At 42.0% G+C, this 22,586-nt stretch overlaps 1 protein-coding gene and 1 long non-coding RNA gene across 5 annotated transcripts in view; one reads left to right on the top strand and one right to left on the bottom strand.

The window, feature by feature from the left end:
- Positions 1-22,586, bottom strand: part of ATP8B1 (ATPase phospholipid transporting 8B1) — a 128,665-nt gene that overhangs the window by 3,816 nt on the left and 102,263 nt on the right. For 2 of the 3 annotated variants that reach the window (XM_045459227.1, XM_045459228.1), the window contains exons 16-26: positions 19,061-19,249; positions 17,245-17,357; positions 15,002-15,166; positions 14,146-14,257; positions 12,836-12,911; positions 9,491-9,623; positions 8,793-9,081; positions 4,432-4,655; positions 2,565-2,648; positions 1,538-1,783; positions 1,082-1,220 (exon numbers count right to left, since the gene is read on the bottom strand). In XM_045459227.1, the coding sequence (XP_045315183.1) occupies positions 1,082-1,220; positions 1,538-1,783; positions 2,565-2,648; positions 4,432-4,655; positions 8,793-9,081; positions 9,491-9,623; positions 12,836-12,911; positions 14,146-14,257; positions 15,002-15,166; positions 17,245-17,357; positions 19,061-19,249 (1,770 nt within the window). Of the gene's footprint in view, positions 1-1,068; positions 1,221-1,537; positions 1,784-2,564; positions 2,649-4,431; positions 4,656-8,792; positions 9,082-9,490; positions 9,624-12,835; positions 12,912-14,145; positions 14,258-15,001; positions 15,167-17,244; positions 17,358-19,060; positions 19,250-22,586 lie in introns of all 3 variants that reach the window. The other variant, XM_045459229.1, reaches the window with a different exon arrangement.
- On the top strand, positions 1,214-7,329 carry LOC123588364. Of its 2 annotated transcripts, none has more exons than XR_006707821.1 (5): positions 1,214-1,363; positions 1,627-1,908; positions 2,520-3,017; positions 4,440-5,943; positions 6,191-7,329. It is a non-coding gene; the product is annotated as an uncharacterized LOC123588364 (long non-coding RNA). The 2 variants fall into 2 exon arrangements; XR_006707820.1 differs by having other exon boundaries at positions 1,627-1,719.

Below are 22,586 nucleotides of genomic sequence, written 5' to 3' on the forward strand. Positions count from 1 at the left end.
TAATTAACATCCCCTAGAGCCAAATTTGTCACAGTGTTTTCTGTACTTACACTGTAAGTTTATAAAAATGCCTTTTTTAAAAAAATGTGTTGTTATACTGCTAAAAATGTGTTTAAAAACATTCCCTTTGGGAATATTCTAACAGGGCACTAAATTTTTTAAAACACAAAACAATGCAACCAAAAACAATCACAAGAAAAAAAATGAGTTTAATCCCAAGAAAAGGGTTACCATAGCAATGGTCTTTTTACAACTGGTCATAAAAAAAAAAAAAATACAAACTCATCTTTTACAGGGAAACTAGTTCATGGGGATTTATTTTTTCCATTGTGAACTCAAAGCTACTCTATTTAAGAAATTTGTAAATTCTGATTCATGATATAAATTTTAAAATATGTGTGAAATAGCAATTCACATTCTAGCATTTATCATTTGTCCTATTTTATATGGCTATAAAGTATTTCTAAAAATTTACTGCTCTGCATTCATTTTTATAATGATGTTATAGTTTTCCACTTTTGAATTCTAGAATTTCCTCATACGTGATTCATAGCTTGATTAGCTAATATACTATTTTTATTAGGTCTTTGAATTATTTCCACTTTTTAAAAATAATTGGAATCATGGTGGTGGTATAATGTTTGTACAAATTAGCCTTTCCAAAAATTGGTATGTTTTATCTTAAGGTGTTTTCTCCAATTGGCAATACTAGCTCAAAATGTATGAGAAGTTTTATAGGACGTGACATATTTCCAGATAGTGCTTTGAAAAAATTAAATTATATTAATAGTTTACATGCATACTCAATTTCTCATTACCTACCAATATTAGATTTTTTTTGGGGGGGGGGGATAAAAACTAACTGAACAGATGCACAATTGTATCTTAAAACTTTTTAATTTTGCTTTCTTACTGTCACATTACCACACTTCCAGCCCACCACTGTTGTTCATTTGCCAGTCAGGACATTAATTTTCACTAGCAATAATTTGCACCTTGTGTTTTACTTAGAAGTTATGTCAGAATCTAAACTAATAACATTTCTTGACACCTTTATGTTTGGAATTTAGAAAATACCAACCTGTAAATTGAAATGCAGATGGAAAGAGAACATGTATCCCAGCACTATGAAAGTCAAACATGATGCCAAAATAAAGTGCAATGCTTCCAAAAATTGAAAAAGCATTCACAAAGGTCCAGTAAGAAGTATCCAAGCCAATCTGTTGGGAAACCAGAGAAAGACAGAGCACTCATTTTGGGGAGTCACCAAGAAATAAAGGATCTAAGGATTCTGAAAACAGAATTCAGCAATGTAAGCATGATCTGGCTTGAATACTAAATAAACAAACTACCCTCGGCTCAGGTGAGAAGTAGGAAATGTGCTTGGTGTAAGGGGTGACGATAACGTTGGTATTTTGTAAAATGGCAGAGGCTTAGCTGGAGGGAGAGTGACAGCCAGATGGCTATGCGCACTGGTCTATGTACAGAAATCCTGGTAACTCACAGATACAGAGAACACTTGACCAAAGCCATGTACCTGGAAGTTGACTGTTATTATAAGAGCAGAAGCAATCGTCACAGCAAAAGACTGGTAGTCTGAAGGTGCCTCTCCATCCTGCCCCACAGTTTGCAGATAAGCTCCAAGAGGTATGAAGAAGAGGACCATCGATGTTAAAATTCCGTGCACCAAGCTTACGAAGAATCTCTTATAGTTGAAGAGTAAATCTCTTTGTCCTACTATGTACAGCCCAGGGAAGCGGAGGCTCAGTTTGTCACTCACATCCTTAAAGGGAAAACACCATTAGCTGCGTATTCGCCAGGAATCGAAGAACTCCGAGATCCATTACAGTTTATACCTCACAAAGAGTGTCAGCTTACTCAGTTTTAGGAAGGCAAAAACTCGACAAGGTAAGTCCTGATGAGTTGGCAGTGTGCAGAGGCCAACCTCTTTACTTTAGTCCACCATTACTTGATATTTAATTAAGATAAGAATAGGTAGAAATTTATTATTTTGCTGTTCATAGAAAGAAAGCAAACTAGTAATTTCAAAAAAAAAATGGAGGGAGGCTATTTTTACCTCCTGGGAAAACAGATTCTGATTAATTCTTTGGGAAAGTATTTTCACATACAAGCTGATGGGTTAATTCCAAATTATTCTTTTTATTCATTAAAGTACTTTAAGTACCAAGAACCGCTACTAGATAGAATGTGAACTAATTTGGGAATTAAACACCTAAGTTTAGAGAAATATTAAAATAGTTGACGTTTACAGTAAGTTATAGAGACATACTATACTGTCGGGTGTCTTAACAAGAAACTGTTAGTGTCCAAAAGGAAGATAATGCACTTTTTTGTCAATGAATTCAACCCAGGCACAGAAATCCTCGTTTCTTACTATAAAACAGGAAGCACAGTTCCTCTTGTTGCCTGGCAACAGGACAGCCATAGGGTTTTCTCAGGAAGAAGGGAAAACCAAAAGAATGCAGTGAAATAATATTTGCTTTTTGCTTCTCGAACAGGTGCTCGGTCTGCCCTGACGTGTCCCTGTGAGCACGAGGTCCCACCTGGTCAAGCAGCCCCATGAGGAGCACCGGCAGGCTGGAGTAGAGCACGTTGTAGAGCGTGATGAACCAGTCCTCGTACGCCGTCTGTGGGGAGGTTAGAGTCTGCGTCACAAACCAAGACCTGCTGCTGGCCTAGTCCATGCACATGCATTCTTTCTCAACTGGGAGGCCCCCAGCATGTGTGGGGGCTTCTGCCAGAGTAAAGCCCACTCCTCTGCATCTGCAGAAGGTGTGAGTTGGGTTCAACGGAACGGGCAGAATCAACACTCCGCAGAACAGACCTTCCTTCTAAAACGAATGGGAGAACATACACCAACACATTTTTTGGGAAGGGAGTCCGTCCATTCTATGTGAAGAATGCTGGAAAATATGTTGGTGCCGATCCTTTCTGTATCCCTTTGTTAACAAATTCGGAATACATAAACCCACAGACCGGCCCAAGAAGCACATAAGGTATCATGCGAATGTTTTTTACTTTTACTTTGCAAGTCCAGCATTTCTATTTACACATTTTGTGAAGCAGAATTTGAATTTTAAAAACAGGCGCCTGGGTGGCTCCATCGGTTGGGCGTCTGACTTCGGCTCGGGTCATGATCTCACAGTCTTTGAGTTCGAGCCCTGCGTTAGGCTCTGTGCTGTCAGTGCAGAACCTGCTTCGGATCCTCTGTCCCCCTTCTCTCTCTGCCCCTCCCGGCTTGCTCTCTCTCAAAAATAAACGTTTAAAAAAAATACGCTTCTGAAAAGGATGCACAGGGTTTGCACACACACACATCCTCAGGGTGGCAGAGAGGAAACAGGCCTGCTGGTCACCGCCAGTGGTGGTGGTCCTGCATGGGAGCAGGAAGAAGGCCCTCGTGTGTTCAAGGTTGCTCCTGACCCACGGTTCCCAAGGCTCCTCTGATACCATTTGAGGCACACCATCAGAAGTTTGGACAACCACAGGCGCTGACAGGTTCAATTTTACTCGTGATGCTTTTCTGCCATATCACCGTTTTAACATATATGACCCCCACTCCCATTTCAGCCATAACTTAAAAAAAAAAAAAGATCGAGAACAGATCTGTGATCATCCAAAATTTAGATAATCCCTTTAGCCTTGATCACAATAGCATTGTTGATTTGCTATCAAAGTTGAATTTATCATTATTCTTCTCTTTAAGTTTATTTATTTTGAGAGAGCAAGTGAGCACGGGAGGGACAGAGAGAGGGGGAGAGAGAGAATCCCAAGCGGGCTCTGTGCTGTCAGCACAAAGCCTGACACCAGACTTGAACTCATAAACTGTGAGATCATGACCTGAACCTAAGCCAAGAGTCAGACACTTAACCAACTGAGCCGCCCAGGTGCCCCTTATTGTTGTTCTTAATGGCAAGGTAACTTAGAAAAAATCTCAGGTGAAGGCAAAACACATAAACAAAAGCCAGGAACAAATCCCAACTTTTCAAAGGCAAACTAAAGTATTTTTAAAGCACCAGAAACATTTTAGAAACATCATCAGGGTGCCTGGGTGGCTCAGTCGATAAAGTGTCTGACTTCGGCTCAGGTCATGATCTCACGGTTCGTGAGTCTGAGCCCTGCATCGGGCTCTATGCTGACAGCTCAGAGCCTGAAGCCTGTCTTTGGATTCTGCGTCTCCCTCTCTCTCTGTCCTTCCCCTGCTCACGCTGTCTCTCTTTCTCTCTCTCTCTCAAAAATAAATAAAACATACAAAAATTTTTTTAAAGAAACATCATCTGTAATCTCAATCTGTGCCTCAACTATTAGGAGAACATCAAAACTGCAAATATGGAAGGGAAAGGTTTTTTTCAGAAGTAGAGTTTTATGTATGTAAGGGTTCTATTCATCAGATAATAATAATTCTTATATTACCTGTGCAGAGTACCCATTGAAGAAGGAGTACCAGAAATGAACCAACGTAAATGCGAAGTTTTTGTAAAAGAAATATCGAAGGAACTTGCACATCCTTATGTAAGACCACCGGCCGTGTACCAACAGCAGTCTCTGCAAGTATCTGAACTGGGCAAAGGAGTAGTCACTTGACATGACAGCTTGCATGCCTTCTTGTCCACTTATTCCAACACCAATGTGGGCAGCTGTGGGGCGGAGGGAGAAGATATGTGAATCATAAGCTAATTTTAAAGCAAAACATGGAGATGATAAAAATGTTTCCACAGCAAAACAAAGAAACAGACATTCTTGGAGCAATGAAAACTCTTGCTCACCAGCCCCGCCCCAGCTTCTGAACTCAACTTTATGTCAGAGATACAAGTGGCTAAAAAAAGCACATGGCAAGGGCTCTGAGGAGTATTTGTGGAAGGATCTCAGGTGGGTGGTAAATTCCATTTGGGTTTTCTGCCCAGCTCATAAGCCATCCTTCCCACCCACGGAGGGAACCCAAGGAATCCATGCATACTGTGTGTCCCTGCCTCCCTGGCCACAGCTGAGTCAGCTCTGGGCTGGTAGGTCATTGGTAGCATATACAAATTGGCTCTCCCAACCTTCATGTCACCCTTGTTCTATTGGAAAGGTGGGAAAGCAAATAAAAACCTAACACTGCTCTGACTTCCTCGCAGCAAGGTTCTATTTGTGAATTGGGTTCCATCGTTGCGAGCCACCTGGAGCCCAGCAGCCCTTCCCTTTGTGGCATTTCTGCAGTAGAGTTCATATCCTCTCTCCAGCTGCCTGGAGGTTGACGGACAAAAGTTTTTCAGCTGAAAAGCCCTTCACAGAAGCCTCAAAGTTAGAAGCTCCTCTGGTGCGTGACTAAGACATTCGAGGCTCAGCCTGGCACCTGCTTCTTCCTGCTTAAAGTACCCAGGGGGGTCTGTTTCTTATACTATCCTTGGCACAGAACCCAAGCTGGACCAATCCGTGTCTCTTTCACATTTTGGAACTAAGATTTGGGTTTGTGTTTGTAATTTTAACTTCTAAATTCTTGAGTTGTGGGACAGATACTGAGAGGCAGAAGTAAAGTGGTCTAGAAGGAGGATTGAACAGAAGCTGGGTTCCTGGTTCCAGCATCTTCCTGAGGTCTGGCTTTTTGGGAGGCATGAAACATCTTTAGATCTTTTAAAATAAATTTCTTTTTGTCTTAAGCTTGCGTTAGCTGTTCTTTAATATTTACAATCAAAAGTGTTTTAACTAAGATACTAGTTTATATAGTATATGATAACTATAATATACTTAGTTAACTAAGATATTAAACTTCTAGCATTTAGTCATGGCCCACCGTGACCTTAAGAGACACATTTTTTTTTTTTTTTTTTTTTTTTGGCTGCAGAAGGTTTCCAGAATGGATAAAAATGAAAGTGACAGTTCTGTCCATCCTTCCAATAGTCACTTAGTCACAGTTTCAACTTAGCAAATTACGAATTTTTATAGGTCTTTTTTTTTTTTTTGAAAATTTTTTTTTTTTTCAACGTTTATTTATTTTTGGGACAGAGAGAGACAGAGCATGAACGGGGAAGGTGCAGAGAGAGAGGGAGACACAGAATCGGAAACAGGCTCCAGGCTCTGAGCCATCAGCCCAGAGCCCGACGCGGGGCTCGAACTCACGGACCACGAGATCGTGACCTGGTTGAAGTCGGACGCTCAACCGACTGCGCCACCCAGGCGCCCCTTTTTATAGGTCTTAAGAGGCACGGAACTAAAGACATACTGAGATCTGCAGAGAATGTGTGTTGGAGAACATAACCTATTATTACTCAGACCCAGAGACGTGACTGCCAACTCAGCAGGGTTTCCAACTGAAAGCGGCTCCAAAAATCCTGCCTTAGTGGCAGAGTACAGGGTCTGGCAAATTCAAGTGACACAGTGACTTGGCCAGACCTACGTTTTCAGTAACACTTTGCAATTCTAAAAATTAGAATGAATTGCATGTCTCATTCAATATTTATGACTTCTTTTTAAACACATAAATAATTCTTATGACTAGTCGTGGTTGCCAAACTGTGCCTTCCTGCCGAACCATGGGCTACTTTTCCGATCAAGCAACAAAGGGAGATGTTGAGGTTCTCTCGGAGCCAAGGAGAAGGAGCCCCTGATGTCCAGCCCAGCCTTTTCGCTGAGCACACCAAGGACAGTGTGTGAAAGAACACAGCCACAGTTCACAGGGGATTCAAGGCAACCAAGGAGATGTACTTTATAGGGCTACATGTTTTTTTCCCTATAATCTAAATATAGACACCTAGATTTTCCTGAAGTTTCAAAAATGTGGTTTCAGATGCCTCACTGGTAGGCTCCTTCATAGTTCCTTAACAGACTCATCATTTCCTCAAGCCTTTGTGGCTCTGTCTCCCCTCTCATGCTTCTTGCTTATTCTTAGGGTCTTAGACCAAGAAAAAACACCACCCACCAGCCAGCAGACATCTTCAGGCCCAAGAGAGGGAGACAGGGGAGCCCATGAGAGTCCTTGCGTCCTTGCTAGAGGCAAAAACATGGGGGGGGTGGGGCGGGGGGTTGCAGTTCCTTCCACTTTTACTAAATGTGGAACATGCTAACAAATGGCCAAGTTTTTCTGACACTTAAATTTTACTGTATTTCTTTATAAACAAATATAATTTCTGTATATTGTATTTTATACAGGTGAAAGCAATGCCAGTTTTTCTAAAATACAAAAAGCCACTATTAATACTTGGGTAAAGCTATGGACTTCCGGGGACACCTGAGTTTCTTTGATTTGCACCCCAGATGGATGTTCCCTGTTATATATAAAAGCACCGACCATATAACAAAACTTAATAAAATTCTTAGAACAACTTAAGAAAACAAGTCTCTATAAGGTTACTTATGTTGACTTTGTGATCCCTTTTGCTATCAATTGGTAAACTCCTTGGAACAAAAAAAAATTTCAAGTCTAAGTCACATAGATGGTAAATTTGCAAGGTAACCCTCTCTCCAACATCTAGAAGTCTCCATTGCAACTCATGTTTGAGTTACTTGCCCTTTTGGCACAGCTATTTATGCTAAGGGTACACAATGGAAAATAACCTAGAACTGGCTGTAGATGAAAGAGACTGATGTAATTTGGGGCAAGAAATGCCAGTCGTATGGTAGGATGGCACATGCAAAACACCCTGGAGAAGAAATTAAACCAGCAGTGGCCACAGACACATGATAAAGAAGCAAGAAGACATACATCATATAGCTGACTCCTGCCGAGGAAGATAAAGTTGGAATATTCTTAGTATAGATCGAGGAGGAGGAGGAAGAGACTCTAAGAAAAGAAAGAGACACATGAATTACAAAACAGGCTTGAATTAAAAGTCTAGTTGTACATCATGCATTTTAGTTCTCTAGTAGAACATACGTGGTTATGTCATAGTTCCTCTGAACTAATAATATCACAAAACTGGAAGTGACCTCAGAAATCATAGTTTTCAGATGAGAAAATTGAGGCCGGAGCATAAGCCCAAGGTGACACGGCATGTCGTGGAATGAAAACCAGCATTCACAGCTCACTAGTTGGGGCATTTTCATTACAAGATGCTCCGTGACAGTAACACAGGGAGGAAAAACCACCCAGGACTCAGGCGTGTTGATGAAGCTTCGGTTCTGCGTGCTCTAACACTGGCACAAGGTATTTCTGCATGACAGGGCTCAGTTCTTCAATTTGTGAAGACGTAAAGCCCTCCCACCAGCGAAACGACCCTTGGCAGTCTCCTAGGAAGGTCAGGAGGATGGCAAGGCCATGTTAGAGTTGTGTTTCAATGCCACATGTGCTCCCTTGGGCTCATACGAGGTCACCCAATTTCCCAAAGGCAAGAAGAAAGCCCCAGAAAAAAAGATGCTGAGATAAGAAAGCAAAATACTCTCAAATACTAAAGAGAATTAAACAATTTACTCCGCGCTCAGCAGAAATTTTCACCAAGCTTACTAAATAGGATTCTAATAAGCCTTAAGGAAATGGAGGAGAAGCGGTAAGCGAGGGAAAACAAAACAAATCCACATGTGTGTAAAAGAGGGAAACAGAGGAGGCCAAATTCACTCATGTGGAGCTCATCTTCTCTTTGGCATCCTCTGAGGGGCACTGTCCTACCTGCTCTCTCCTACTGGGGTAGACTGAGCTTCCTCAGGGCAGGGTCACAGGTGTCATCATCGTGGTTACATGCCTTTATCAGCTGCTTTCTCAGAGCCTGAGCTATGGGATTTGGAACTACTACCCTCAGAAACATTCCTGCCTTTCCTTCTCTAAAGCAATTCAGGTGGCATCGGCCCTGGGTGCGACTCACTTTTGATCATGTTTACATCATTGGCCCCGTCTCCAATCGCCAGCGTGATGGCTTTCTTGTACCTCTTCACCAGGTCCACCACCATTGCCTTCTGCTTGGGGGTGACCCGGCAGCAGATGACTGCACTGCACTCACAGGCCAGGTCTACAAAGTTCTTCTGCCTCTGCTCTTTCCTGGCTTCCAGACGCCTTTTACTCTGCGTCCGCATCCGTCTTTCTTCTTCCGTCCTCGGGAACTTCAGCTTCAGAATCTTACTTCTCTTGGTCTTTTTCTCCAGAAGAATTTCATTCTGTGAGATTAGAGAGGGAGAGGATTACAACCATCTTAGTTTTTATCTCGAGGGTACCATTTCCAAGACTTGAATCTTGTGGAGGATGGTTCTTGGGTTATCTCATGGATGATACTGTTCTGATTATAAAACCTACTTACCATGGAAATTTAGAAAACACAAATGTACAAAGGAAAAAAAATTACAATTATTCATTGATTGAGAAACCAGGGCTATCCACTATTACCAGTCTGATGGATTTCCTTTCATGTATCCTATAGGAAGTCTCACACTTGGGAAATTGCCGCTCATTCATAGGCCAAGAGATTTTTAGGCTGTCAGTTTGTAGGAGAAACCATCTCAAATCAGTCCACAACGAACTGCTGTAGTTTAAGGCAAAGGCACACACAGATACAGTAAAGATACGCACCAACCAAGAACCAGTGATTATTAAAGCACGACTTTCACCAGGTGGAAAAAAAGGTTCGTGCACGGGGGGTACAAACTTTGCATAGACTCCACCTCTGTTCCTCTGGTTTTCCATCCTTGTGTGAAGAAGAGCACTGGGGGGAAAAGAAATTTAAGTGTTTAAGAGCACAAGACTATAAATGGGCCCTTGACTGTGAAGTACCTTTGACATATAATCTCTATTTTTATTTGTGTTTTTAAAAGAAACCCACGTAAAATTTATCATCTCACCTATTTCTACAGTTCAGTAGTGTTAAGTATATTCACACTGCTTTGTAACCAATCTCCAGAACTTTTTCATCTTGCCAAACTGAAACTCTATACCAGTTAAGTGACCCCCTTCCCCTAGTCCCTGGTAACTACTGCTTTATTTTCTGTTTCTACAAATTTGAACACTATAAGAGAACTCCTATAAGTGGAATCACACAGTACTTGCCTTTTTTTTTTTTTTTTTTTTTTTGCGATTGGCTTATCTCCCTGTCCTCGAGATTCATTTGCTATTATAGCACATGTCAGAATTTCCTTCCTCTTTAATAATATTCCAGCGTATGGATATACTACATTTTGTTTGTCCATTCATCCATCGGTGGACGTTTGGGTTGCTTCTGCTTCTTGGCTATTGTGAATAGTGCTGCTATGGACGTGGGTGTGTAAATATGTCTTTTGAGTTCTGGCTTTCAATGCTTTGGGATATATACCCACAAGTGGGATTGCTGGATCATATGGTAATTCTCTTTTTAACTATTTTGAGGAGCCACCGTACTGGTTTCCATAGCAGCGACACCATTTTCTTTCCCACCAACAGTGCACAAGGACTCCAGTTTTCACATGCTTGCCCATACTTGTTATTTTCTGGTTTTGTTTGTTTGTTTGATAGAAGCCATCCTGAAAGGGTGTGAGGTGATAACTTATTCTGGTTTTAACTTGCAGTTCCTTAATGTCTGAGCATCATTTCATATGCTTGTTGGCCGTTGGTATATCGTCTTTGGAGAAAAGTCTATTCAAATCCTTAGCCCATTTTTAAATCAGGTGACATAATCTTATTTAAGTCCTAATTCCTCCCCCACGGGGCACCCTGTTCTTGGTGTTCCGTTATTTGCCAAAGACAGCTAAAGGAAGATACAATTGAAAATATGCTCAGGACCAACAGAAGGAAGGCAATCTTGACCTGAATTATTATACCTGGGTATATAGTGTATTATAATTTATAGTACAGTGTATTATAAACAGTGGCTGCTATTGGGCAAAAAGCTTACTTCCACATAAAGTTATATTTGCTTTTGAGAAATTCTCAGTGCTTTGTATCAAAAAGTAATTGAGAAGACCACATGTAACACATTCACGTGATAGAAAAATTAGTCACGGAATTTTAGAGTGGAAGGCTCCATGAACATCTTATCCAAACTCTTCATGTTACACATAAGGAAGTGCAAGCCCATGAGAGAGGATGCAATTCACCTGGTGTAAGTTGATAGGCAAAGGGATTGAAGACTCAGGTCTCCTTACTCTCAGCCCACAGCTTTCCTTGTTACACACAGCCACCATTCTCCACCTTCAAGAGCAAGTTTCTCAACCTTAGCACTATTGATGTCTTTGGCCAGGTAATACTTTGTTGTATGTGGCTGACTATTGCCCTGTAGGATATTCAGCGGCGTCCCTGGTCTCTACCTATTAGAAGCCAGTAGTACCTCTCCTTCCTTCTATATTAAAACAACCAAAGATTCATGATGTCTGGAAACATTGAGAAATGGCTGCACCAGAATGTTAATATCTCGGCATAATTCAAGCAGGGGTGCTGAGTGCAAAGTAGAAATAGCAAGATCGTTAACTCCTGACAAGATAATCAACACATAATGGAACAGATTAGGGTTGTTGTTTTCACAGAGCAAGGAAATTTATACCGTCAAGTGGAAAAAGTTGTAATGTGGAATTGAATACAGGGGCTAAGTATGGAAAAGGAGCTTCCTCTCGAGTCTTTCAGGCTAAGCTCAGTGTCAACTGTCAGACTGCCACATTTCCCTGCAAGGCAAAACCACCCCCAGTTGAGAACCACTACACTAGAGGATTAGGTATTTTTTATTCTTTTTTCCACATTAATTTCTCATTTTCAAGTTGAAAATAAGGAGTGACGAAGACAAATCACCGAAAGAAAAAAAGCATGAAGTTACCCATTCAAACCATTCTATAGGAATCATCCTTTTAGGAACCACCTAGAGAGATAGATGGTTCAGCCCTCTAGAAAGGTTAACTTCGCTAAGAGCATGATCATAAAATTTGCTACTTGCATACATTTTATCTTCTAATTTAGCTCAGGGCCCAATTTTCAACACTTTAGAAAGAGAGACCAGAAATCTATTAGGCCCCCCCCCCCCAAGAAATAAAACCTGGCAATTAACCAAAGTATTTGAAACCAAGAAACTACTTAAGTAAACATGTTACTATTTATTTGTCTGTTGCTATTTTTTAAAAGCTAAAAGCACCAAGAGGCATGGTTTATGCATTCAAACAACTCATGGATGTAGATTTTAGAGCCGCTGATTTTGTGTGTCTAATTTAGCCCGAGTGCCCAATATACTGGAACAACTTGCGAAAGCCCTGTCACCATCATTGGAAAGAAGACTAACGACCTCCATCGACTCCCTCCAGCCTCTTACCAAATGAGGCAACTTCACAGCTTTTGGCCTCATGACAGCCCGGGGGAGGGGTCGTAAGGCAAGGACTTGAGGAATAAATAAAACTATCAAGATAGCACCACCAGGTAACTTCTGCCACACGTTTCTGGCTTCACCACCAGGCGGGGCTTCTCCTTACACGTTTCCAGGTCTCCTATGACTCTGGGCTCTCGAGTGTTTCAGGACAGGCTACGCTTCAAAATATCCTGCCCCATCCATACGAGACTATAGAGGTGTGTCCCATCCACCCGTTTCCTTCTAAGCAAAATTGTGCGGTTTCTTTCCTTCTGTTTGTTTCTTACAAAATTACAATTCCTTGAAAAGGCAGCACTCCAGCATCAGTTGGCTGGTGATGTCTCAGGCTCACTTTTTTTTTTTTTTTTTTTTTTTTATCAGCAGGCAAGCACTGAGGACTTGTAAGAAATGGAGAGAAATGGCCCCTGAAAGGGTGAATAAGGGCCTCAAGTTCCCCTAACACTAAAACTTGCTCAAAAGGAGATCCAGCCATGATAACCTGGAATTACCTGTGTTCTCTTGCCTTATTTAAATGTGAGGAAAACTGTCTGAATTGACATTCTCGCTCCCATTTCTCCGTATTTGCTGTGTCTACCACATCTAGTTTTGCCTTTACTTACTTGATATCTTCCCCATAGCAGACAGTCATGTCTTCAGTCAGGAGTTCACAAGCAAATCCTATATTTTCAGCAGTTTCTACAACAGAAAGAAAAAAAAAAAAACAAACTAGGTGTTGGGGTGCGGCTTAGGTCATGATCTCTTGGTTCGTCAGTTCGAGCCCCACATCAGGCTCTGTGCTGACAGTGCAGAGCCTGCTTGGGATCCTCTCTCTCTCTCTCTCTCTCTCTCTCTCTCTCTCTCTCTGTCTTTCTCCCACTAACACGTGCTCTCTCTTAAAATAAATAAACTTAAAAAAAAAAAACTAAGTGTTGTGCCTATTGATGAATAGTTGACTATCTAGTAATAAGCATTTTTTTTTCAAGTAACAGCCAGATTCAATCAAATATGGTGAGGTTTTTTTGTTTTTTGTTTTTTTTTTTTTTTTTCAGTAGCAATGTGTATACACAAAAGGGGGGCAAAAGCCTTTTTTCTGTGATAAAATAAGTAGAACTCAAAGTCCGGTTTGAGAAGTTTTCAATTATAAAATGTACTCTATTATCAAATATATAAATATACAAACTGATTAACAAATCAATGTTCATTGAATTACTAAGCACATTCAGTTCATGTGGCTTAATCATTCTGTTACGGAAAAAAAAGATAATTATTTCCATAAACCCTCACATGGGGCCCCTACTGGAGACTTTTCCCCTTTTCCCATCACCACCCACTGTTATTTGTTTAAGGTCAGGACTTCCCTTAGCTTATCAGAGTGTGTAACTCACAAATGATGTCAGAGTAAGAGAAATTATCTGGTTTCCATGAGAGGCTTGTAGAAGGGTGTCAATGCCAAATAATGCCTTGTTGAGCTCTAAATTTAAAAATTCAAATCATCCCTTGGGTGTAAAATTTTAATTATAGTTTTCAGGCAATAAAATGGGTGAAAAAAGCAAAAGTTATTACTCAGCAGTTTGTATTATGTTCTGCTCTGTGCCCAACAAATGACAAAGGGACCAAAGGGATGGTCCTTTCACGAGAGGAGTTCACGTCTGGCTGGAAAGATCAGACTGACCACACAGTTAAAATGGCCTGACCAGGAGCTCAAGTAGAAGAAATAAAACTCTTGCTACCGAGGGAGTTTCTGGAAGGATGCTGCCAGTGTGAGCTGGAATAACGGAGAAGAGTTTCTTAAAGAAAGCATCTCTGTCTCAAAGGAATGGACCGTATTTGTGCAGGATGGAAAGTCTGAGAAAATCATCTTGGGCAAGGGTCACAGGAACTCCGAACGCTTAATGAATTAACAGATATGCTTCCCCACAAACTGAATTACCCTTTTTGTCTCCAGTGAGCACCCAGATCTTGATGTCAGCTTTTGCAAGTTTTGAAATGGTTTCTGGGACTCCATCCTGTAACTTGTCTTCAATAGCTGTGGCTCCCAGTAGCTGGAATGTACATTTCAAAAAAAAGGAATTAGCAAAATAAGCTCAAAATGTTCTGTAATTGCAGTTTGCCAGCCTACAATAAGCAGAATGGCTAATTATATACCCCGATTGGCGCTCTACTGGGGCTGGTGGCCAGTAATAACAGCAGGGGTGGCTGCGGTTCATACCAAAAAATAAAACATTCAAGCCCTTTTCGCTTAAAGTAGTTTACCAAGGTAAAAATGTAAGTACAAAATCAAGGATGTTAAAAATATACTTTCGTTACATACAGGTTATTTTACGTGGACACAAGCCACTTCCTCTCCCTAAAAGTCAATACTAGCTATTTCCTTCTAATCTAAATTCTACAGGCGATAGGTATTAAACTTTGAGAAATTTCATTTACAAATGGTATCATTTTCTTGTTTCGAGGTTTTACAAGATACAAATCAGTTCAGTAATTCTCAAAGTGTAATAAAACATATGATTTGTCATCATGTAAAAATCATAATGAATTATAATAAGCGAGATAAAAAATACCAGAATCAGGCTAGAAGCTCAACGTTTTCTTTCCTTTGTTTTCTCATAGTGGCAACTTCTGTCTCGCTCACTGGACAGAAGAAATTCAAGTGACCTAGTTCCTTTGTACCAATTTGAAATGCTGAAATTAGAATTATCTTTCAAGCATGAGATTAAAAATATGACAGAACTTAGTAAAACGTCCAGTTCTGTTTAGAATAGCAAGTCATGAGGGTTAAAACTCACAATTAAGTCCTTTTCAATCTCCTCATACACTTTATCCAGAGCTTCATCCCGGTTGGTTGAGGCTATACTGGCAGCCATAAACTTTTTATTCCATTCTTCAAATTCTTTTTCTTCAATTTCCTTGTAGCAAAGGCACAGAGTTCTAAGAGTCTCACTTGCAAAGATCTATTTAAAAGATCAGCCACCCCACAAAGACGAGTTAATTTTATGTAACTCAAGATCCAGTTTGAAATCTTTCTTTGAAGTAAAACAGTATGCGCGTTTAAAAAGAGGTCGTGAAAGATAATGGACTCTGAATAAATACATTCTGTAGAGGAGATTAAACAAATACTTTGTTTTCCACTTTAAGTATTCTCAGGGTCCTATTTGTAGTTCCCAAATTAGTTAAAGAGAAAGGTATACATTTCCTCTAAATCAAGTCACTAGAGAGAAGAAAACTCTTTCTCGTAACCACACAGAAAATAACAGACAAGGGAGCTGCCTTGGGGTGTGATGATGTTGTAAACACAGGCCTGACAACTTTATAAGTTGTTCCCACAAACTGTTACAAGCCCAATCAACTGTGGACTCTCAACCAAGCATTATATCCTCAAACCAGTTCGGAAATACCTGAGCCACCGTTAAAGCTGTGGTAAAACATTTTAATGAAAACGAGTGGCTGGAAATTTTAATCATGGTGAACAGATCTAAGCTATTTTTTTTTTTAATGTTTATTTATTCTGAGAGAGAGAGAGAGAGAGAGAGTGCGAATGGGTGAGAGGCAGAGAGAAAGAGAGAGAGAATCCCAAGTAGTCTCCATGCCATCAGCGCAGAGCCCGACTCAGGGCTGGATCTCATGAACTGGGAGATCATGACGTGAGCCAAAATCAAGAGTCAGACGCTTAACCTGCTGAGCCACCCAGGCGCCCTAAGTGATTTCAAACAGCTTAAATATGAGCCAGTAAAAATGTTTTTAGTACTTCAGTCACATCTTGTTCCAACACAACACCCAACTAAGTGTTTGCTTTCAAAGATTCTTTGGAAGGTTCTGCATCTGTTTGATTAAATTGCCAGTGTTCATATCCTCATGAGAAATGATCTGTCGTAACTGCTTCAACAACCTATCGATCTTAATTTTTTAATTTTTTTTTTCAACGTTTATTTATTTTTGGGACAGAGAGAGACAGAGCATGAACGGGGGAGGGGCAGAGAGAGAGGGAGACACAGAATCGGAAACAGGCTCCAGGCTCTGAGCCATCAGCCCAGAGCCCGACCCAGGGCTCGAACTCACGGACCGCGAGATCGTGACCTGGCTGAAGTCGGACGCTTAACCGACTGCGCCACCCAGGCGCCCCAACAACCTATCAATCTTAAAACGAGACCCCCGTAAATAAACAACATATACAGGCTTCTTCCTCAAAGACCTTTGGCCCCAAACTCGACCAGACCCAGGGAAGAAATCACCCTTTACTAAGCACTTACTAAATCCTGGGAATTGTGCAAGATCTTTCCCTTGCAAGGACTCTCTTTGGTAGGAATTACCCTCTTCCTCTTTCACACGGGTCATTAATGCTTCAGCGAGGCGTCAACTGTTTCCCCCAAGGACACAAAACGGGCGAAGAGGCAGAACTGGGCTACCAGGTCTGATGGGTAGCCTCCATACTTCATTGCCATCATTAATAGAACCAAAACCATGTGAGGGTTGGTAAGCAATTCCAAGAGAGAAATTTCCAGAAGCATTCTGAATAACTGCAGTATCATTGGACTAAGTTCACATTCCCCTTAGATAACAAATTTGAAGTAATGAAGACCAAACTGATTTACTAACAAAGGTAGAACTCAGTTATCCCACGCATTGCTTTGTCATACCCCATCCTACATGAATGCTTTCTTTCCTTCATTGGCCCTTAAGAGGTTGGTGGGATTCTTGGAGGCCACACAGATACTAAGGCTACAGCTCACTATAGTTATGTGGCTTGCTCAAGGTCACTGGAAGATAGACCAGTCATTCCCCCGGGCCCGTCCTACAGATGCTGCCAACCGGGATGCCGGGAAAGAACACCATGGTCATGTCCTAGGAAGTCAGCAGCAGGGGCAGAACCAGAACACGGCTGCCATTTTCCTACAGTGGTGCTCTTTCCACACAACTGCACCAAGACAACAGAAGGGTCAACAGTTCACACAGAGCTTTCATTTCAGCTCACAAGACAGTATCAGAAAGGAAGTTTGCAATCTGCGGCAGAAAGGGTGACAGTGGGACTCACATCCAGGGCATCCTGTGTCTCTTGTTTTGTTGGATTCATCTGATGTAACCGTTCATAAATCACTGTGTCAGCGCCTTTGCAATAAAGCCTGATGTTGCCTTCTGGGGTTCTTACTAGTAGTAAGAGAAGGAAAAGCAAATCATAAAGTTAGCTTTGATTTCTTAATAGAAAACTACATTTCTAAAGTTGATTTGAAGGGTGACCCTGCTAATAATTCACCATTAGTTTAAAATCATAAATGCACCTAGAAAAACTTCCCTCTCAGCAAAGTCGGTAAGCCACTATCTACATACAATGAAATATAGTGAAATAAATATGAAAAGAATGCTGTAGTCAGCTCCGCTTTTCCTATCCTTACTTATTCTCTCAGCAAATATTGACTGATTCCCTACTATGTGCCATGCCCTGTGCTAATATCTTCTATAATGCCTTCTTTGTCCATGCTGTAGGAATCTTTCTTACCTATAAACCTGGGACGCTTACTGCCTTTAATACTCAGACCAGAACATGACTCCTTGTGACCGTTTTCTTGGATTTTTGGATCTGTGAGATAATTTAATGATAGTACGTGCCTCAGAGCTAACTTGATTTTGAGTTCAAGGTAAATGCCAGACATGATAATCGGCCTAGATCAGTGCTAGGCACACAGAAAGCACTCAGTAAAATGTGCCTAATCAGAGTTCAGTAGACAGTTGAACTTGTATATTTTTTTTGGTGAAAAACTCAATCTCATAGCGGAGAAATCTCATGAACACTTTCTGAGCAATCAAACCTAACATCACGAATAACCCTGTGCGCCCAGATGTGATATGCTGGGAGGACACAGCACCAATCCACGCACCCTTCCTGCCAACGATGCGTAACCTGAATTCAGTCACGAGGGAATATCGGACAGATCCATTTCTCCGTATATATATATAACAGTTTCTCCATATGGAGACCAAAGTTAACAATCACCTACTGCAGTATGCAATCTTGGGTCTTGAACCAAGAAGGAAGGAAGAAAGGGAGGGAGGGAGGCAGGGAAAAGAAAATTTCTGGTAAAATCTGAAAACATCCTGCAGATTAGATAATGATATTGTCTCACACTGAATTTTCTGATTCTGATCATCATATTTACGTATAAGTGAATGTTCTTGTTCATAGGAAATACCTACTTAGGTATTTAGGGGAAAGGAGCCTTAGCTCTGCAATTTACTCTCCAATGGTTCAGGAAACAAGAATCTGTATATGACGAAAATGACAACACGTGGCCAATGCCAACAGTCGAGTTAGAGAATACAAGAGTTCTCTAAACCATTTTTGCAATTTTTCTGTAAATTTGAAATTGTTTTTAATTGTGAACTTAAAAATGTCAATATTGGGAAGCCATAGTGAATGGCAGCCTGCCCTGGAGATTCACTTCTGCTCCATAAGCACAGCCTTGCTTTCCTCTGAACCCCTGTCCTGCTGCTTCTCCCTTCCCTGCCGCCAAGTGTAGGGCAGACAGGCTCGGACGGCCTCACAAAACAAAAGCGCGTATTCTGGACCCACCACCCACTGTTACCACCGAAGGTTCTGCAGCCTGCAGCCGCAGCTCACATTGCTGAAGAATGTCAACATTTGCAAGACTCAAGATAAACTGCCATTGTCCCCGTGAGCGATGGACCCCATGCAGAATAAAGGGAAAAAACGTGTTTCAAGAAGTCCATGGAAATCTCCCAGAAGCTGGAGTGGTCCCTCCATCGCCTGTTTTATTCTGGTGCCATGAAATCAAATGCATAAAAGGCAACCTCTCAATGAGCGATTCGCAGACACACTCTTGAGGGAAACCTACCAATTATAGACATTCGCTTCCGGTCACTGTTGAAGTCCAAAATGGCAAGAACACTGTAGGTCCTCTCGGTCCCCAATTCACTGATGGTGATCGTGTTCTGGGTCCTGGCGAGAAAGGCAAATCCAAAGTTCCTGGCAGCGCTCACCAGAGCGCCTTCGTCAGGAGAGGCGGCCTGGTAGTTGAGGTGACCTAACAAAGGAGGCAGGAGAGAAAACCAGAAAATCTGTAAAAACCAGACGGAGGGCTCACTGTTGAGGCTCACATGGGGGGCAAGGATGTCTCACAAAGCCCAACACATCCCCAAGAAAACAAATCATTGATTCTTAAAGAGTATGCCAATATTAACACTTTTCTTTTTCTCTTTGTTTTAACGTTTATTTATTTTTGAGAGAGAGAGAGAGACAGAGTGCGAGCAGGGAAGGGGCAGAGAGAGAGAGAGAGAGAGAGAGAGAGGGAGACACAGAATCTGAAGCAGGCTCCAGGCTCCGAGCTGTCAGCACAGAGCCTGATGCGGGGCTGGAACCCATGAACAGCGAGATCACGACCTGGGGAGAAGTTGGACGCTTAACCGAATGAACCACCCGGGCGCCCCAACACTTTTCAAACTTTATGGTTTTATTTCTAACTACAAACAGTAATATAAACCAGAGGAAAAGAAGACAAGTGTCCAGGAATAGGAAAACAAATTCCTAGACTGCCACCATCCAGAGGAAACACAGAGCCACTGGCATGCTCTTATCATTCTTTCCGGTCTTTTCGAAAATGCCGAATTCGGTAATAGTTTCTATCATACGTTTACATTCTTGTTATTTTGATCCAATATTCTGAGCATGTTGACATAACTTTAAAAATTCTTTCTAAACATTATTTTAATGAATGTAAACACGTCCCCATTTTTCCAATTATACGCACTTAGGCTCTTTCCAAATTTTCTGCTCTCAAAAATAACATTGTAGCGACCATTTTGCAGGTGTATGTATAAAGGTTTGACTGACTGTTTTCTAAGGATAGCTTCCTAGAGTGATAATACTGAGCTAAAGAAAACTGGTAATTTTGGGGGCACCTGACTGGCTCAGTCGGAAAAGCATGTGACTCTTGATCTTGAGGTCGAGAGTTCGAGCCCCACATTGGGCATAGAGATTACTTAAATATGTAAAACATAAAGAGAGAGAATACTGATTTTTTCAAGTCTATTGGCATATATCAGTCATTTGTTTTCCAAAAGGGTTGTATACTTTATCTTTGCTCTGGAAGAGTGTACTTTCTTCAGCATAGTCATATTAAAATAAAACCTCAACATTCATCAGTCTGTTCAACCTCTTGATGTTTAAAGTCAATTAATGGGAAGCTGCCTTCTCCTCACAAGGACGCTTCAACAACTGGAATAAACGTCACAATGTTGAGTGAAAGAAGCCAGACACGCAAGTCCACACTGCGTGATTCCATCTATACAGACCACGAAACCGACGAAGCATTCCCTGTGCTATTCCAGGTCAGGACTAGGACTTCTGGGGGATTCATAACGGTCGGTTTTTTAAAATCTGGGTGCTCATGACACGGGAGGATTCAGTTTGTGAAAACCTACTGAACTACACGCTGGGCTCCGTGCACCTGTTGTACTCCAGTAAAAAGTTGAAAAAGATTTTCCGTTTTTCTACTTTCGTTATTCTGCTTCAAAGCGGAAGGAGAAGTACTTCCATGGTCAGGTGAATGTTTACAGAAAAAAGGCATTTCCTTTTCCACCATGGTTTGAGCAGGAAGCAGACCATGGATGGATGGGCAGCTTTTGAAAACATCAGGCTACATAGAAGGAGAGGATGCTCCTGGGGGAATCGGCTATAGGGAGGGCTGTACCCCCGCACGCCTGCTCAGATGGCTCACTCCAAGTCAGTATCAATCAATTCCCAATTAGTAATTAAAGAGGACACTGTAGGTTGTTTTCTGCTCACCCAGAAAGGCATACATCAGAAGTTACGAATGTACACGCCAAATCCATTTCCTCAAGCACACACGGCTGCCAGAGGGCAAACTATTTTTTTAATGTTTATTTTGAGAGGGAGGGAGGGAGGGAGGGAGAGAGTGCAAGTGGAGGAAAGGCTGAGAGAGAGAATCCCAAGAAGGCTCCAACTCAGGGCTCGATCCCATGAGCTCGAGACCACGACCTGAGCCGAAATCAAGAGTAGGACGCTCAACCGACTGAGCTGCCCAGGAGCCCCGGGAGGGCAAAATACTTAACGGGAGCTGAACAAGCAGCAGTGGGGGGACACAACCACTTCAGCAAGTGTAGCTGGCACGGTGATCTCCCCGCGTCATGCTGACGGCAAGCTTACTTCCAACAGAAAAAGAGCGACGAAATGATAAAAGGTGGTAAAGTTCCCATGACTGAGACAATCATATCTGGAGCACACACTGATATTGTTATCATGACCAAAAAAACAAACAAACAAAAAAAAAAAAAAACACCACAAAAAACCCTTCCACTTGGTTCGAGCAATAGAGTCACAGAATTGCAGGCTAATGGAGACAGGAAGAAATTCAGAGAGCTCCAAACTCCAACTTGATGTTTGCAGGAAGAAACCAGGACTAAAAAATAATCCTCTGCAGTCATTTCTGGCGAGCGCTCTTTTATTTACTCTACACTCAGAGGCAACCAGAGAGGCATTGTTTTCTTTCATAAACTAATTTGCGGAGCAGGAAAACGGCGCCAATGAAAAAAGATGCTCAAACCGCAAATCCCGTCGCTGGTGATTCTGACACCGTAGCTTCCTCTGGCAGATACGAGCCCACCCCCTGGTCACCTGCCCTGAAACAAGTTACCTCTCAGACCACTCCTTCCCCTCAACAATCTCACCCCCTTCAAGTCACGCGCTGAATGCCCTCCCCACCCCCCCATCTATGGCTTCCTCATTCTTCCCAAAGACCCCCCCATAATCCAGACCCTCAGCTTCCAACCCAGTCTCCCGTGTCTCCAGGCTCCCGCCTCCTCAAACGCCACCTCTAATCACAGCACATCCTGACTTAATGACCTGCAGGTGAAGAAGAGGTCCCCAAGCCTTCCACACCCTGCTCTCACACAGCCTCTGCAGGAGGTAGGAATCAAAGAGGGCCCCAAGGACCCTTCCCTCCCCCCCCTCACCCCCAGCATAACAGCACCTCCTTCCAGTTATTCAAAATGCTAATCTAGGTACTGCTGGGAAGGGATCTTGCAGATGTAATGAAGGCCCAAATCAGTTGACCTCAAGAAAGGGTGATTATCTGAGTGTTCCCAACCTAATTAGGTGAGTCCTTAAAGACACAGGGCTTTTCCTAGGGAGAGAGCTTCAAAGCATATAAGGGGTTCCACGGAAGAGGGATTCTCTCTTGCTGGCTTTGAAGATGGAGGGGGCCACGTGGCCAGGAAGAAGGGAGGCCTCGGTCCTTCAGCTGCGGAGAACTGAATCCTGCGCTCCCACATGAGCTCGGAGGAGGACCCCGAGCTCCAGATGAGAATGTGACCGACCTTGATTTTGGGGAGATCTTGCGCAGA

This window comes from Leopardus geoffroyi, chromosome D3, assembly GCF_018350155.1.
Source record: "Leopardus geoffroyi isolate Oge1 chromosome D3, O.geoffroyi_Oge1_pat1.0, whole genome shotgun sequence".
NCBI lineage: Eukaryota > Metazoa > Chordata > Mammalia > Carnivora > Felidae > Leopardus > Leopardus geoffroyi.